The 14,224-nt window shown below is 38.6% G+C and overlaps 1 protein-coding gene across 1 annotated transcript in view; it reads left to right on the top strand.

The window, feature by feature from the left end:
* The window catches only part of SYNE1 (spectrin repeat containing nuclear envelope protein 1), a 483,717-nt gene that overhangs the window by 135,396 nt on the left and 334,097 nt on the right, over positions 1 to 14,224 (top strand). Inside the window, exons 14-18 of the mRNA XM_077812159.1 lie at positions 2,149 to 2,245; positions 5,052 to 5,254; positions 9,819 to 9,983; positions 11,876 to 12,028; positions 12,493 to 12,636. Of these exons, the coding sequence (XP_077668285.1) occupies positions 2,149 to 2,245; positions 5,052 to 5,254; positions 9,819 to 9,983; positions 11,876 to 12,028; positions 12,493 to 12,636 (762 nt within the window). The remainder of the gene's footprint in view (positions 1 to 2,148; positions 2,246 to 5,051; positions 5,255 to 9,818; positions 9,984 to 11,875; positions 12,029 to 12,492; positions 12,637 to 14,224) is intronic.

The raw sequence follows: 14,224 nt of genomic DNA, 5'->3' as shown, positions 1-14,224 counted from the left end.
ACAGTGTAAAATGCTACCATAAGAGAAGGGCCGCATTTTACATCTACTCTGCACCCAATTTGAAGAGGTATAAAGGACCACAGAAAGTATAAAACCACAGAGAATCCAGCAGATGGCCCCAATCCTGGCTGCGCTCCAGCTGGTTCATGGTGCTCCAATGGTACAAAGTTCTTCTAAACCCAGCAGATCCAGCCTCTGAAATTAGGAGGATCTTTGGGGTGGTACAGAACTGCTACTACAGCTGTCACATGGCTCCTTAAGGCCACTGGTGGCTTATGGAGAATAAAACAGCTTTCAGGCCAGTCTATCCTGTGTTGGGGGCTTCACCCTGGGCAGAGCAACTCGATTGGGAAACACGTAAGGCACATTTGAGCCCCCCCTCAGCTGAGCTGAGCATTCATTAGCTGAGGTTCTTGCCCAATGTATTTATTATGTGTGCCATGTAAGATTTATGAAGTCCTCCCATATTTATTCGCTTGCTTTGATGTGTTTCAGTTTTGTAAATGATGTGCTAGTTCCCCACATTACTGTTATTAGCAATCTGAACTGTTCCTTTTCAGTGTTTTCTTGTTTTGGGAATGGATACAAATGCCAAACTCAATTTACAGAGCAACAAATCAATAATTCAAAATAAAACACAAATTCAGTACCTGAGATTCCTTTTCATTTAATAGTTTAAAATAAGATTTTTTCCTGCTTACTATAAAATAATGATCCAAAAGCATCTTTCTCTCAATTATTTAACTTCCATTATGTTTTTAGTGCTCATCAAAGCAGCCCATTGACGGTATTAATGATTATAGTTTTCTAGCCATTGCACATCAAGAATTCCATAGTTTTAATGCTAATTGGGAATGGGCAAACTGTTTAGAGTAGAGTATACTCAATAATCACGTGCTTAACTTTTGAGAATGTGTGTTCCCATTTACTTTAATAGGATTACTCACATTCTTAAAGTTTACTAATGTGCTTAATGCTTTGCTAGATGGGGTGGGGCTTCAGTGTGTATCTGATGATATAAAGTATGCGTATATACTGCATAGCTAAGTTAGCCCAACATGCCTTCATTCTCAAAATGTTGGCAAAAAGTGTTTAAAAATCATATCAAATTACGTGTTCAATACAAAACTGGGACCCAAGTCTTTTGGTGCCACTGTCAGTACCTCCAAGTCTAATCAGTGAGCCTGGTTAGCCTGTCTGAAAAACAGGGCTAATATTTCTTGCACTTACATATCTGAAGGGAATTTACAAAGGTAGGAAAAAAATATTTCCATTTGGCAGTTGGCCTAACTAAGAACTCAACCTTGAAAATTCTTAAGCACATTAACAACTTTAACAAATAATTTTGAAAAACAAATACATTTGAAAAAAACAAAACCAAGTGACTGACCATCCATGAACAAAGGGGCAACATTTGTTGAATAAGTATTCCCTATAAATTATTTACCCAGCTCTGTTTAAGAGCAAATGTTCAGAGCAGGATATAGAGTTTTAGCATCAACCGCGAAGGTAAAAACCTATGCAACACTTTGTAAAGCAGCATCCCTTAATGTAGTATTTCTTTAACACCTCGTTCTGTCTCTTCTGGAAGATGTGAATGAAAACTGATGTTTGATGGAATATATTTCTTCTCTTCGAATGAAATCTGTCCCTTTGCAGAGGGTCAGTACAAGGGCTATTCTGAAGGCTTAAGTGAGATTTAAATGGTGCATAGGTTTTGTGTTAGCCGTCTGCATGAAGATGAATTTTGCCCTTACTGAATTGTTTTCACTTAGATCTCAGCAGAGGAGGAGTTATCTAATAAATAGTGACTCTTCAGTCAGTTCTTTGGCTTCTGCTGAATTCTAAGTGTGAAGAAGTCCAAAAAATTCCGGCAAGAAAGAGCAATTAACAGGTTGCCTTATAAGCATGTTAAAAATATTCATCCAAAATGTACTATTGAAAGAAAAAAAAAACCTATGGGAGGAGACTATCCTGTCCTGTCATTGTGAAAGGGAACTCTGGATAGCACTTTGCAAATGAAGTGGGGGATGGTTTGGTGAAATTTGAGAAATCGTATCTTAATGCAATTGTAATTCAGAGGAATTGTACTTATTATTCCATGTGACATTTACTTTTGCCCCTTATAACTGTTTTTTCCCTTTTCAGTCTGTTATTGAAAACAGTAAATTCTTTGAGCAGTATGAAGTTACATACCAGATCTTGAAAAGGGCAGCTGAGATGTATGCCAAAGCTAATGGCTCAGGTAAATACCTCTGTATCTGTTGCAATTCTGAAGGCATTTTAGTCCTGTTGATTGTAATATCCTTCTTAAATTAGTTCCTCAGAGTATATTTAGAAGCCAATTCTTCTGTGCAATACAGTTGTACTGTACCTGTAATTAACCACGTGGGATCTGACAAGACTAGAATCCAGTGGATTTCTGCCAGTGTGTGTTGACTGTGTGATTATTAGAATATGCTACTTGAACATGAGGAAATCTAAGTGTTAATTGTAAAAGGTCTTCCACTTTTGACTTGTAGAAAAGTACTCCTGCTTGTAAGTGAAGAAGATTTTGATTCACAAAGTGTGAAATTCATTCCAGTGCAGAGGGCTAGCACAATGCCCATACACCAAATAAGTCTCACATACTTTGTACCGGCCCCCTGCACTGTGGTGAATTTCACCCACTTTGAATAACTTGGAGGAAATATGAAATGATAACATCTAAGAACTGAGTAACAGAGGTCATCTGTGCTTTTGGGGGGGTGGACTGTAAAAAAGCAACAGTCTCCTCTCGAAGTATCTGGAATGGGGATTTAATGATAGTCACAATCATAATAATAATGATGCAATTTGTGCCATTTTGAACAGCCTTGTGTTGGGGCACTTCAGAGCAACAGCTATCCAGGGGGAAGTTGTAGAGGGATTGTTAGCCCTCGCTGAACTCCCCACTACACAGGGGGAAGCTGCACCATTCTGTTATCTCCAGGCTCAAGGAGTGGTCTTTTATTCCTGGTGTGCAAGCCATGGAAGGATCTTTTGTATTATTATGCCTCTGCACCCACATGCAAAGCAGTCTCATCCAGTATCATTATTAGTAGAGATAGTATTCACTGAAATACCTTTCACAAGCTTCACAGAATTACAAGGAATGATCAAAATGATAGGTGCAGTATACGATGACCTATGGATGGATCGTCTATTCTCTGTTCCACCTATACAACCCCATTGGGTTCAGTGAGGTTGCATGGATGGCTCTGGAAGCATCTGGTGGGGACTACTTTAAACACTGTCAAATAATAGTGCAGCAATCTCTGGGGGAGATGCTGCAGTTGTTAAGATGGCTTATGGACAGGGAGTGAAAAGGAATATCTTACCCATTTAAAGTGACACTATCAGCTCAAATTTGTTCCAAAATTTAGATTTTTGTAAAAATACACTTTACAAAATTTAAGAGCAATAGAAATTATTTCATGATTTTTTTAAAAAAATCCAGCAATAAGTCATTTTCCAACAAATAAATATTCACCTGAGTTATTGGTAACATCAATAGTGCAAACTAAGGACACCTAAGCTATGAATTCATTTCTTAAAGGATCCTGCATTGTGGATGCATTGTCTATTTTCCTTAAAAAGAGGGAATCAAATGCACTGGTATGGCCCAGAAATCAAGTACACCACAGACAGAAAGTTCAAAAAGTAAATGACAAAAATCCAGTGTCATTAATCTGGATTTACACAATTGTAAATTAGAATAGATTTTCACTGAATATTTTTAATGCAAATTCATCATTGAAGCAGCCACACACGTAGTTTTCTATTTCTCTTTCCTTGTTACATTTAACTCATCGTATATTACCTTTTTGTTATTAGATGCATACACCAATAATATGCAGGATATGCACCATAACTGAGTTAATGTGACATTCTTTGTATACTTTATTTTTTACAACGTATGCTTAATTTCTCAACGTTAATGTTGAGGATGACATAGAGCTTCGGGGGGAGGGGTTGCCAATACTTTGGAGGATAAAGCTAAAATTCAGAGGGATCTTGATAACATGGAGAAATGGGCTATAGATAACAAAATGAAATTCAACAAAGACAACAAAGAAAAACTAAATGCATAAGTACTGAAAGGGGGAAAACTGACTTGGCAGCAGCACTGCTGAGAAGGATCTGGGAGTTGTGGTGGATCATAACCGCCACATGAATCAGCAAATAAGATGGTGTTTGAAAAAAAACAAATGTAATTTTACGTTGCATTAACAGAGGCATAGCATGCAAGTCCACAGGAGATGATAGTACTGCTCTACTTGGCACTGGTTAGGCCTCAGCTGGAGTACTGTGTCCAATTTTGGTCACCACTGTCTAGAAAGGATGTAGAGAAACTGTCTAGGAAGGATCCAGAGGCAAGTGACAAAGATGCTCAAAGGGATGTAATACAAGCCATGTGAGCAAAGGCTGAAGGAACTAGGTATGTTTAGTTTAGAAAAGAAGAGATTAAGGGTGTGGGGGGACATGATAGCACTCATTAGGTACTTGAAAGGTTGCTACAAAAAAGATGAAGAAAAATTATTCTCTCTTGCCACAGAGGGCAGGACAAGAGGCAATGGGTTCAAACTGCAGCATAACAGATTTCAATTAAACCTCAGGAAAAACTTCCTTACTGTAGGAACAGTAGGACAATGGAACAGACCCCTCAGGAGGTTGTGGAAGCTCCTTCACTGGAGGTTTTTCTAAAGGAGGCTGGAGAGCCATCTGTCTTGGATGGTTTAAACACAACAAATCCTGCATTTTGGCAGGAAGTTAAACTAGATGACCTTTCAGTCTCTTCTAACCCTGTGGTTTTATGATTCTGTGATTAGGTTGTGCATTTAATATATGTTTAAACAAACCTACTGATGCTGAAAAGAATATAAAATATAGTTACTTAACAAGAATAGTAAAAGAGATTTAATAATATTTTTAATAAAAGAAATACATGCTAAATACTTGGATAAATACTTCCAGCAGCTCCAAGACTTTTAAGTTGTGTTTAAGAATTCAATATGCTTTCTATGTCTTAGTGGAGGAAGCAGAGAATGTGATGAAATTCATGAATGAAACAACAGCCCAGTGGAGGAACCTGTCGGTAGAGGTGAGAAGTGTGAGGAGCATGTTAGAAGAAGTGATTGCTAACTGGGACCGATATAGCAGCACTGTGGCCAGTCTGCAGGCCTGGCTGGAGGATGCTGAAAAAATGTTGAATCAGCCTGAACATGCCAAAAAGGTAAGGAATATTAGCTACTTCATCCAACCCCTGTATATGGCTTTTATGACTGTTCAGTAAAAGTTTTACAACCTACACAAAACAAGTTTAAAAAAGTATATATCAGTGACCAGTTAGGGGCTGTTTGCAGAAGACTGGGGAGAAGCCCTAGATGATGAGAGTTGTGGCAGGTTGAGATTTATGCATGGAATAATTCCTGCTCTACTCTCTTCACTATCAGAAACCTTCACAGATGCATAGTATACTTTTTATCTGAGCATATTTGCCTCAGGTTTGTGTGTGCGCGCATGTGGGCACTCATGTGTGCATGTATAAATTTGGAAAGACAGCGAGCACATATAGGATGGTATAGCATAAAGGCTTTATTTTCATGAATTTAGGGTGGCCGCTTTGTTCACAAATGGGAAAGTCAAGAATGTGTTGTTATGCAGCTCACTCAAAACAAGTGCCGTTATATCATACTGCATCATTATGTGTTCTGTATATGCCACATATTTTGTAGTAAAACTGGTTTAATCACTTCTTTCTTTGCAACAATTTAGGAGTTAAAGTGAGCTGTTTATACAAGCATTTATGTGCAGTAAATATTATGCTTTTACCTTTTTGTTTACCACTCAGGTGACTTCTCTGAATTACCACTCTGTCTACAGCCAGTTTATCTACGTATATTTGTAGTTATGTTTGCCCAGCAAATTAAAAAATAAGCATGTTTTTAAACTATTTTAGAAATTATTTAAATAGGTCTAAAATTTGTTCCAACTATTGTGTGCATTTATATAGTTCACCATAAGCCTGTCTGCTTTGGTATCATGAGTTGTGCTCTGACCTCAGAGGGGGTGAAAAATTATGACAAATACATTTTAGAAACTTCTTTAAATGACCTAAGATAGTTTTTCACCCATAAGGATAACACTACTATTTTAATGGCACAATTTTAATATCTATGGTCTTTAGCACTACCAATGATAAATATCTCCTATTTAAAAAGATATCAGACTTTAATCCTGACACCAGCTGAGGACAGAATATTGCACATTGTGGGTCACAAGCCAGTTTAAATTTTTTTTTTTTTTTTTTAAATTCAGTACTTTGAATTGGGGGGAAAGAAAGGAGCGTTTCTTATGTTTAAACAAAAATTGTGCCTGTAAAAGTTGTCTCAGTAGTTTGGCATTTTATAAATTGTCCTGGCAACAGTAGATTAATGGGCAAGTGAGATGGTCAGACACATGATAAATGCACATGGGTGTCAGAAGCTTATATGTCTGTTTAATGTTCATGTGTATAAAATGAAATATTGATATATTCTTTGTATATGAACATTTAAGTCAACATCTATGTGCCGAGTCTGTTCTACAGTTTCATCTTAAAGCAGATTTTAAACACAAAATGTGAACTGTGAATAGTGCCACACGTGCTCCTGATATCCATGTGATGAATTGCATTCATGATGCAACTTTGACCATCCCATCTGCACTCTGTCCATCTGCTAATCTGTATCCACTGGGACTCTTTGACTACTAGGGTTGCCAGTTTTAGTTGGATGAATTCCTGGAGTTTTCATCACATGATATAATATTTAATTAAAGATTAATCTTTATTTCCTGGAGACTCCAGGGCAATCCTGGAGAGTTGGCAATCCTATTCCAAATCTCTCAGCAGCTTCAAATAGCCAGTTTAAATAAGTAAGTAAGTAAATAAATAAATAAATAAATACAGCACTCTGACATAGGAATATTACTTCCTTTCCCCCAAAATGTGCAGTTTCTCCCTCATATTACACTGGCTCAAGGATCAGAAGTGTCCCCAATTATCAGAAGGTAACAGAATTTGCTTCTGGTCCTAGGTGTTTTCAAGATGCTGTACTAGACCTTAAGAGTGATATCATCATGTATGGCAAATCTATTTTAGGTCATTTAAGAGGCTTTTATAATTTATCAGTTATAACTTTCACTCTCACTAAAGTTTGTACAATTCAACTAATGTTAACAAAGGCATCCTGGCTTCAAGTTGGATAGAGGTAATTAAATAGCATCAGTAACACAAAGTAAAACTTACTGAAATATTTCCAAAATATTTGTTTTGTAATGTATGTATAACATACAAAATCCCTGATGCTGTGGCGTGATATAAGGGCTTTATGGCACTCACCTGGAATGACCTACATAACTCACTCTTAAGTTCACCATGCATGAGAATTATGGTGCATCCCAAATGTAGGCCATAAAACCTTCATACCACACCATAATGTTTCAACTCTCCTTTAGCTCCCTGTCTGATTACAAGTTCTATATTTGCATCATTGTTGTGTTTGCAATGCTAAAATGTAAAGTTCTTCCCTGTTTCCCTTGGTAACCCCTAGTTTAAGGGATTCTACCATGAACTCATTAACCTAAACAATTTTGAAACTTGCCAGAAATAATCGTCCTGGACTCTCATATTCCTCGCACAAATAATTGAAATATAACAGAACAAATTCATCGCCGAACAAATCCATCTTTTCTGTAACTCCATCAACTGCCAGAACTTCAACTAAAGATAAATTTGGCCTAGTAATTTCAAAGTTGCACAAGGAGGCTATTTACTGGGAAATATCTGTGATGCCCCTGCACCATGCCATCAGGAGGAGCAGGGTTTGTCACCTGCTGAGAACTGCCTTCCAACCTAGTGGATTCCTGAGGACCTGCAGATGGCCTCAGCCATTCACAGGGAAACCCCACACCTTTTCAACCTCTCAGACCCCTCCCAGCACAGCTCCACTGGAGCCATGCTTCCAGGGCCTCTCCCCTTGCACCTTCATTCAAGGCCCCAGGGGGTGTTGTGGGGGGGAATCAAAAACTAGTATAGGCTGGGACCGTATTCATTTTTTAAAGTCTTCCTTGGGTCAGGGACAATATGTGCCCCCCCACCCCCACAGCCTGCCCTGACTCTGCTTCCTCCTTCATGCTGACTGGGGTCTATGCAGAGGAACTTCCGCAGGGTCTGGGGTGGGAAATGGTGCCTCAGAGGTATCCAAGCCATGCTTCCCAGTGTTGGAGAGGAGATTTACACCTGGAATGAAGAAGGTCTACCTCTGCAGGGTAATTCATTCTTCCATCTCATTTCTTCTTTGACCTCTTTGCTAAGTCTGCCAACAAGAGAACTGGTCAGTGCCTATTCTGAAGGAGTTATTTTGTTGTGAACAGTAGGAACAGGACTGCTGGTTTTGTTTTCCTTCTAGCGGGCCTGCCATGTGTACAGCAGTTTAAAAAAAGACAAGGAAGTGTTTATATAATATATCTGGGATGCTGTTGGGTATTTCTTGACAAATCAGTATTGTTATCTTGGGCACCAGGGGAATGCACCACTATTCTCAAACTAAAAGAAGATGGAAGATAACACCCAGTCTACTCGGAGACGATGAAGCTTATTCACTGATATGTCTATGTACATAGTACAAGTGCTCTTTACCCATCTCTTCTTTAGGGATTTAAATAACATTGTGTTCAATTATCTGTCCAACTCATTTAAGCAATATGCCTCCATTTGTAGCTATATGGGAGGTGTTTCTTTGTAGCTATATGGGAGGTGTTTTAAATATGGATAAGTTATGACATCTGCATCAACTATTGTGTTGTCACAAGACTTTCTGAAACCTTGAGATTGTGCTTTTTGGTACAGCCTGAGCAAGAGGCAAAGAGCCTGGAGCAGCGCTGGGAAGAATTGTACTTCAGACAGCCATTTGAAGCACAGTTCCTCCCTGGTTCCTCCTTCCTCCTGGGGCAGAGGAAAAAGGAAGGTGGGAAGTCATTTGTTGGGGACCTCTCAAGGCAGAAAATTAACACAGACACACACATATCTCACACCTCTCTCTCACACACACATATCTCTCTCTCACACTCCCCCCCTGCACAGGCTCAGCTGTGCAGCCTAGAATACTGGAGTGGGGACAGAACCAAGGCTCCATCCATTCTCCTCTCCCTCCCCACTCACCCGCTCTGAGGTGGGAGTAAGCAGCCATGAAGCATTTGTTTTCCCCTCTTTTCTGAGGCCCACAATTACCTGCCTTGAGTTTACAAGGGGGATTCTTACTAATGTGCTGGCATGTAGTCCAAGTTGCAATACAGCCCATAGTGAATTAGTAGTTAATTGATTTCAAATGAACAAAAGTAATCCTCAAGTGTATATAAATTAAACAGAAATTAGATGAAACAGTGGCAGTATTATAAATTAAGACTCAAATCCTTTTATCTTACTCAGGAGAGTAGTCCCATTGACCTCAGTAGTTCTACCTACTTGATTAGAATTGAGACGGTACTGATTGTTTATATCTATATTATAGATACAGCTATATAATATAGAGTCCCCTCCATTAACGCAGCAGGTTATCTTGATAGCTCTTTTTAAAAATATTATTTTGGAACATAAGAATTTACTAGAGTACCCAATGTGGGATGCTTCAGAGGATAATGTGCCTTGTAGGGAAAAGGTTTATCCATATCCTTTGTTGGTGATGAGGTTTAAATTTTATTGTGTAACATACTGACTTTTGCAAAATGTTTAGCAATGCTGCTTATATTGTGTTTAGGATTTTTTCCGACATTTACCTCATTGGATCCAGCAGCACACAGCCATGAATGATGCTGGTAACTTCCTTATTGAAACTTGTGATGAGACCATTTCCAGAGATCTTAAACAACAGCTGCTGCTACTAAATGGAAGATGGAGAGAGTTGTTTATGAAAGTTAAGCAAGTATGTGTTGTTACGGTTGTTGTATTTAAGTAATTATTTTACCATTGCAATGCAGCAAGGCTGCCTAAGGTTTGTACCACTAAAGCCTGCGTGGACAATTTACCAGGACTCCAAGGACCATGTGTAATGTAAATGTATATAATATGTAAATCATGAAGCAATACATACCACCAGAATAGTTGGTTGCATTTGTACCTTTTTAGAAAGATGGGTAGAGATGGTTTGTTCAAGTTCATCAGCAAACATACTTTGCAACTTATCTCTGTAATATTTGACCATGACTTTTTAAAAAAATGCACATTCTCTATAGTTGAGAAATTAAAATGATTTTCAAAAAATAGCCATTGTTTATGTGGAATCTATAGAGCCAAATTTAGCCACAGTGTAAGGGGATACATCGAATGCTTTTTAATGGGAGTTGCACCTACTTATCAGAGGGCTAAAGCCAGTCAACAGCAGAGGCAGCACACGTTAATCAGCCAATCCCATTCCCAAGGCTGTGCTGACATCATTGTTGCCTTGTGCTCTACCAGGCACAGAGAGCAAAAAACTTCGCTTCAGGAAAGAGACTCACTGGGCTGGAAAAGAAATGTTATTTTAAGAGGTTATTCAAAACGACATGAGGGAAGATGTGAGATATGACTTGTACCAAAGTATTTGACAGCCTTATATACACATTTAAAAATATCTGCATTGAAGTAGTCATATGGCTAATGAAATTTTTTATTTAATTACTTTTGACTACTCACCTGAGGCCAAATCCTGTTCTCCTTACTCTCATGAGTATTCCCATTGCTGTCAATGAATCACATTAGTAAAGTGGTCAGCATTTGGCTCTTATTTTTTTAAACCTTTCAAACTGTTGCTTGTAGCATAGTCACAGCTTTATTATTTGCTAGTGATGGGCAGAGTAGTTTACTTGGCAAATCCTGATCCCCAGAGTTTGAATGCTCCCCTGCACATTTTGAGACTGTCTCCTCACTCCTATTCCCCATCCATCTCCATGACCTTCTAAAAACTCTCCCACTCAATTCTTTCCAGTCTATTTTGTGCCCTCTAACAGATCCTCAGTTCTTCCTTCACCCCAGCCCTCAACTAATTCCCTGACTTCTCTCTCTATTTCCTCTGTCCTCCCAGCCTTCCCCAATTTTGTTTGGCTGCCTCTCTTCCTGCTGAGCTGCAGATGCTGATGCATTCATATTTCCTGATGTTAATAGCTTCACAGTCAAATGCTGTCAACAATGCAGAGAATGTGAATGGACTGGCACCAGGACCTTAGTGGAGAGGCTGCCATATTTGCCGTATCATTAAACCAGATCCCCAAAGACACTGTTAGAGGGTTGCAGTGACTGAGAATACTAGGAGACTATTGGCATTTTACTCACTGAATTGATAAACTAGCAAATCAAAGTTTGAGAGAAAGTAGATGCTCAGGTGGAATGTGTCCCTGTCTAGGGCCAAAATTAAGAAAAGGGTAAAATATGAAGCCTCAAAAGAAAGGCTACTGGTAGTTCAGGAGAAGTGAGTTGGGGAGTTAGGTCCACTTCAGAAACCTGAGAGAGAAAGGAGTTCTTGAAGTGATCCAAACTTTAAAATATGTTTGGGTTTTCTTTCATGGATGGAATTGAAGTGAGGACCATTTGCGGGATTGGAAACAAGTTTTCCCATTTCTAAAAAAGAACTATGTGCTTCATTAATCAATATTAAAATTTAAAAAAACAAGCAACCAACGACTTGCTGGACCCTTAGCTTAAAAGATCACTAGCAAATCACACTGAATAAAAAGAAAATAAAAGTTTAACAGTTACTCCCAAGAACCTATTAGTTTCCTTAAGTAGCAGCATTGCATATTTTGACATGTTCTCTGTGTTTTTATTTTCCATTTTTCATAGTATGCTCGCGTAGATGAATTTGACAGAATGAGGAAGGAATACTTGGATGGTGTTGCCACCTTGTCTACCTTTGCTGATTGCACTAATGGAAAATTTTCTGTGCCTGTTGAAGTGTCCTTTCTAAATGTCAAGATGTTTGTCCAAGGTTTGGAGGTGAGTTTCTTCCTTTCATCTGTCTGTCTCTCTCACTCTCTTTCTCTCTTTTTTCTTCACAGAAGGGAGAATTATTTAACTATTTAATTTTATGAAAGGATCAGAAGATTATTTATTTACATAGCCATATCAATATTTTTATACCACAGTGATGTATTTTGTGTTTTAGGTAATCTAAATGATTGCATTCTATGAGTGACGTTTCTGGAACACATTTCCAATGCAACAAGCAGGGGTGTCACTAGATTTTCAGCTGAATGCTGAACTTTAATACAGAGCGTTGGAGATGAACTCCTTTGCTTAGTATATATCAAATACATTCTGGACCTGGTCCAACACTCGTTGAAGTCAATGGAAAAAATCCCATTGATGTCAATGGGAGTTAGATCTATCGCCTACAGCTATGGTGAGAACAAGCTGATGTGCCACATGAATTCATAAACCTGTTAAAATATTTGTTGCAGGATATTAAACAGAAGGTGCCTGTGATGGAAGCTCAGTACAAGACAATTACAAGGACAGCACAGCTTATTACAAAGGAAATTCCCCAAGAAGAAGTCAATGAAATGCTTGCAACGATGACAGGGATCAAAGCACAGCTAAGCAAGGTCCTGGAATATCTTTTCTGCTGTGCAGTATGTTTACTGTTGGACTAATAATTAAAGATGGGTCCAAACAGGAACCATTTAGCCCAGTGCCACACCAACCCCAAGCTCAGGGGACTCAGTAAAATGGGACCCATATCTGAACCAGGCTTAGAATTGGTTGCTTATGATTTGTTTCACATAATGGGTTTTTATAAAAACTAAACTACCAAAACTACACTCTGGTTTTGACCCCTCTTTATTTCCAATGGACACGAGCTAAAACCTAAACTATTTATGTTAAACATCTCTTCTATCCCTCCAGACCTTAGGGGGTTAGATAGAATGGGACCCATATCTGAGTCCCCCCAGGTTTGAGTTTTGCTTTTTTCATCATTAAAACCACCCCAGTTTTGTCCATCTGATTCTGTACTAAAGTGACATTTATGAGCATTCTTTGAAAGATATGCTTTCATATGGGAAATTTACTTAAAAAGAAAACTTGTTATGTTAGATTGTGCATATTTTCAAAAGTAGCTGGGTGGCATTTGTTTGGGTTTTTTTTTTTGGTATAACTGAAGTATTAGAGCTAATGCATGAACTTGGAAAAAATCATTGAAGTTATATATATTATAATGTTTCAGGTGTATGCATTTAGACTGAGTGCTAGCTCCCAAAAGTTATGCATGTCAGTACATATATACAATAGACCAGTGCACACTTTTCATATGCAAGTTTCTCTCCACACCAAATGCTCTGCATTAATCAGACCTGTCCTTACAGTCAGAGAGTGTTGTGTGCAGCCTCTTCCTGAAGTCATTAACACTCCTCCTGAGTTGAATAGATGGTTTTATTATATATGAGCTACTCTTTTTACCTTTATCATCTCATGGAGCTTATGCCTGAACATGGAACCTTAGCTTGTGTCACCACTGTTGCACTACTTTAAACTGCCAGGCTGTCCCCAAAAGCACACCCATACTTCTATAGTGAGAAGGTGAGTGTTTTTGTCCAACTGAAACTGGCCGAGAGCCCAACCCCGATTGCTCTACTGCTGGGAAATACAGAGAAATATGTAGGTGTAAAAATCCAAACAAAACACACACACATACACCACCCCTTTGTCAATATTGTCTTCTTAACAAATACAGTAGTTCAAACTCACCTCAATAAAGGGGATGGAGTAGTGAAAGACAGAAGCTGAGTGGGAAGTAGTGATGGAGAACTGAAGAGGTACAGTGGGAAGAGACAGATGATCTTGCAAATCATATGTATGCGACACTCCTGTGTAAGGGATGCAGGATTGGGCCAGAGACAATGTAGAGAATGAGAGAAAGAGAAGCAAAAGAAATGGAAAAAGGAAGGGGTATGTAGAAAAAGTGAGAGTGGAAGGATGGGATGGAAGAGAGAAGGAGGGGGGTGGAAGGGGAGAAAGAGAAATGCAGGAGAGAGACCATGAAGCAGAAGATAGCAAATAATGTAAGGGAGAATAAAAGAAGAGATCTCCCACACAAAAGTTTAAATGATATCTAGTGCACATATATTAAAATAACTATGAGTGGAATGTATTAGCAAGAAGATATTACCAGATCCTGAAGTACTTGATATTAAT

This window comes from Eretmochelys imbricata, chromosome 3 (assembly GCF_965152235.1).
Source record: "Eretmochelys imbricata isolate rEreImb1 chromosome 3, rEreImb1.hap1, whole genome shotgun sequence".
Classification (NCBI taxonomy): Eukaryota; Metazoa; Chordata; order Testudines; family Cheloniidae; genus Eretmochelys; species Eretmochelys imbricata.
This window is presented reverse-complemented; position numbering and strand designations above follow the sequence as displayed.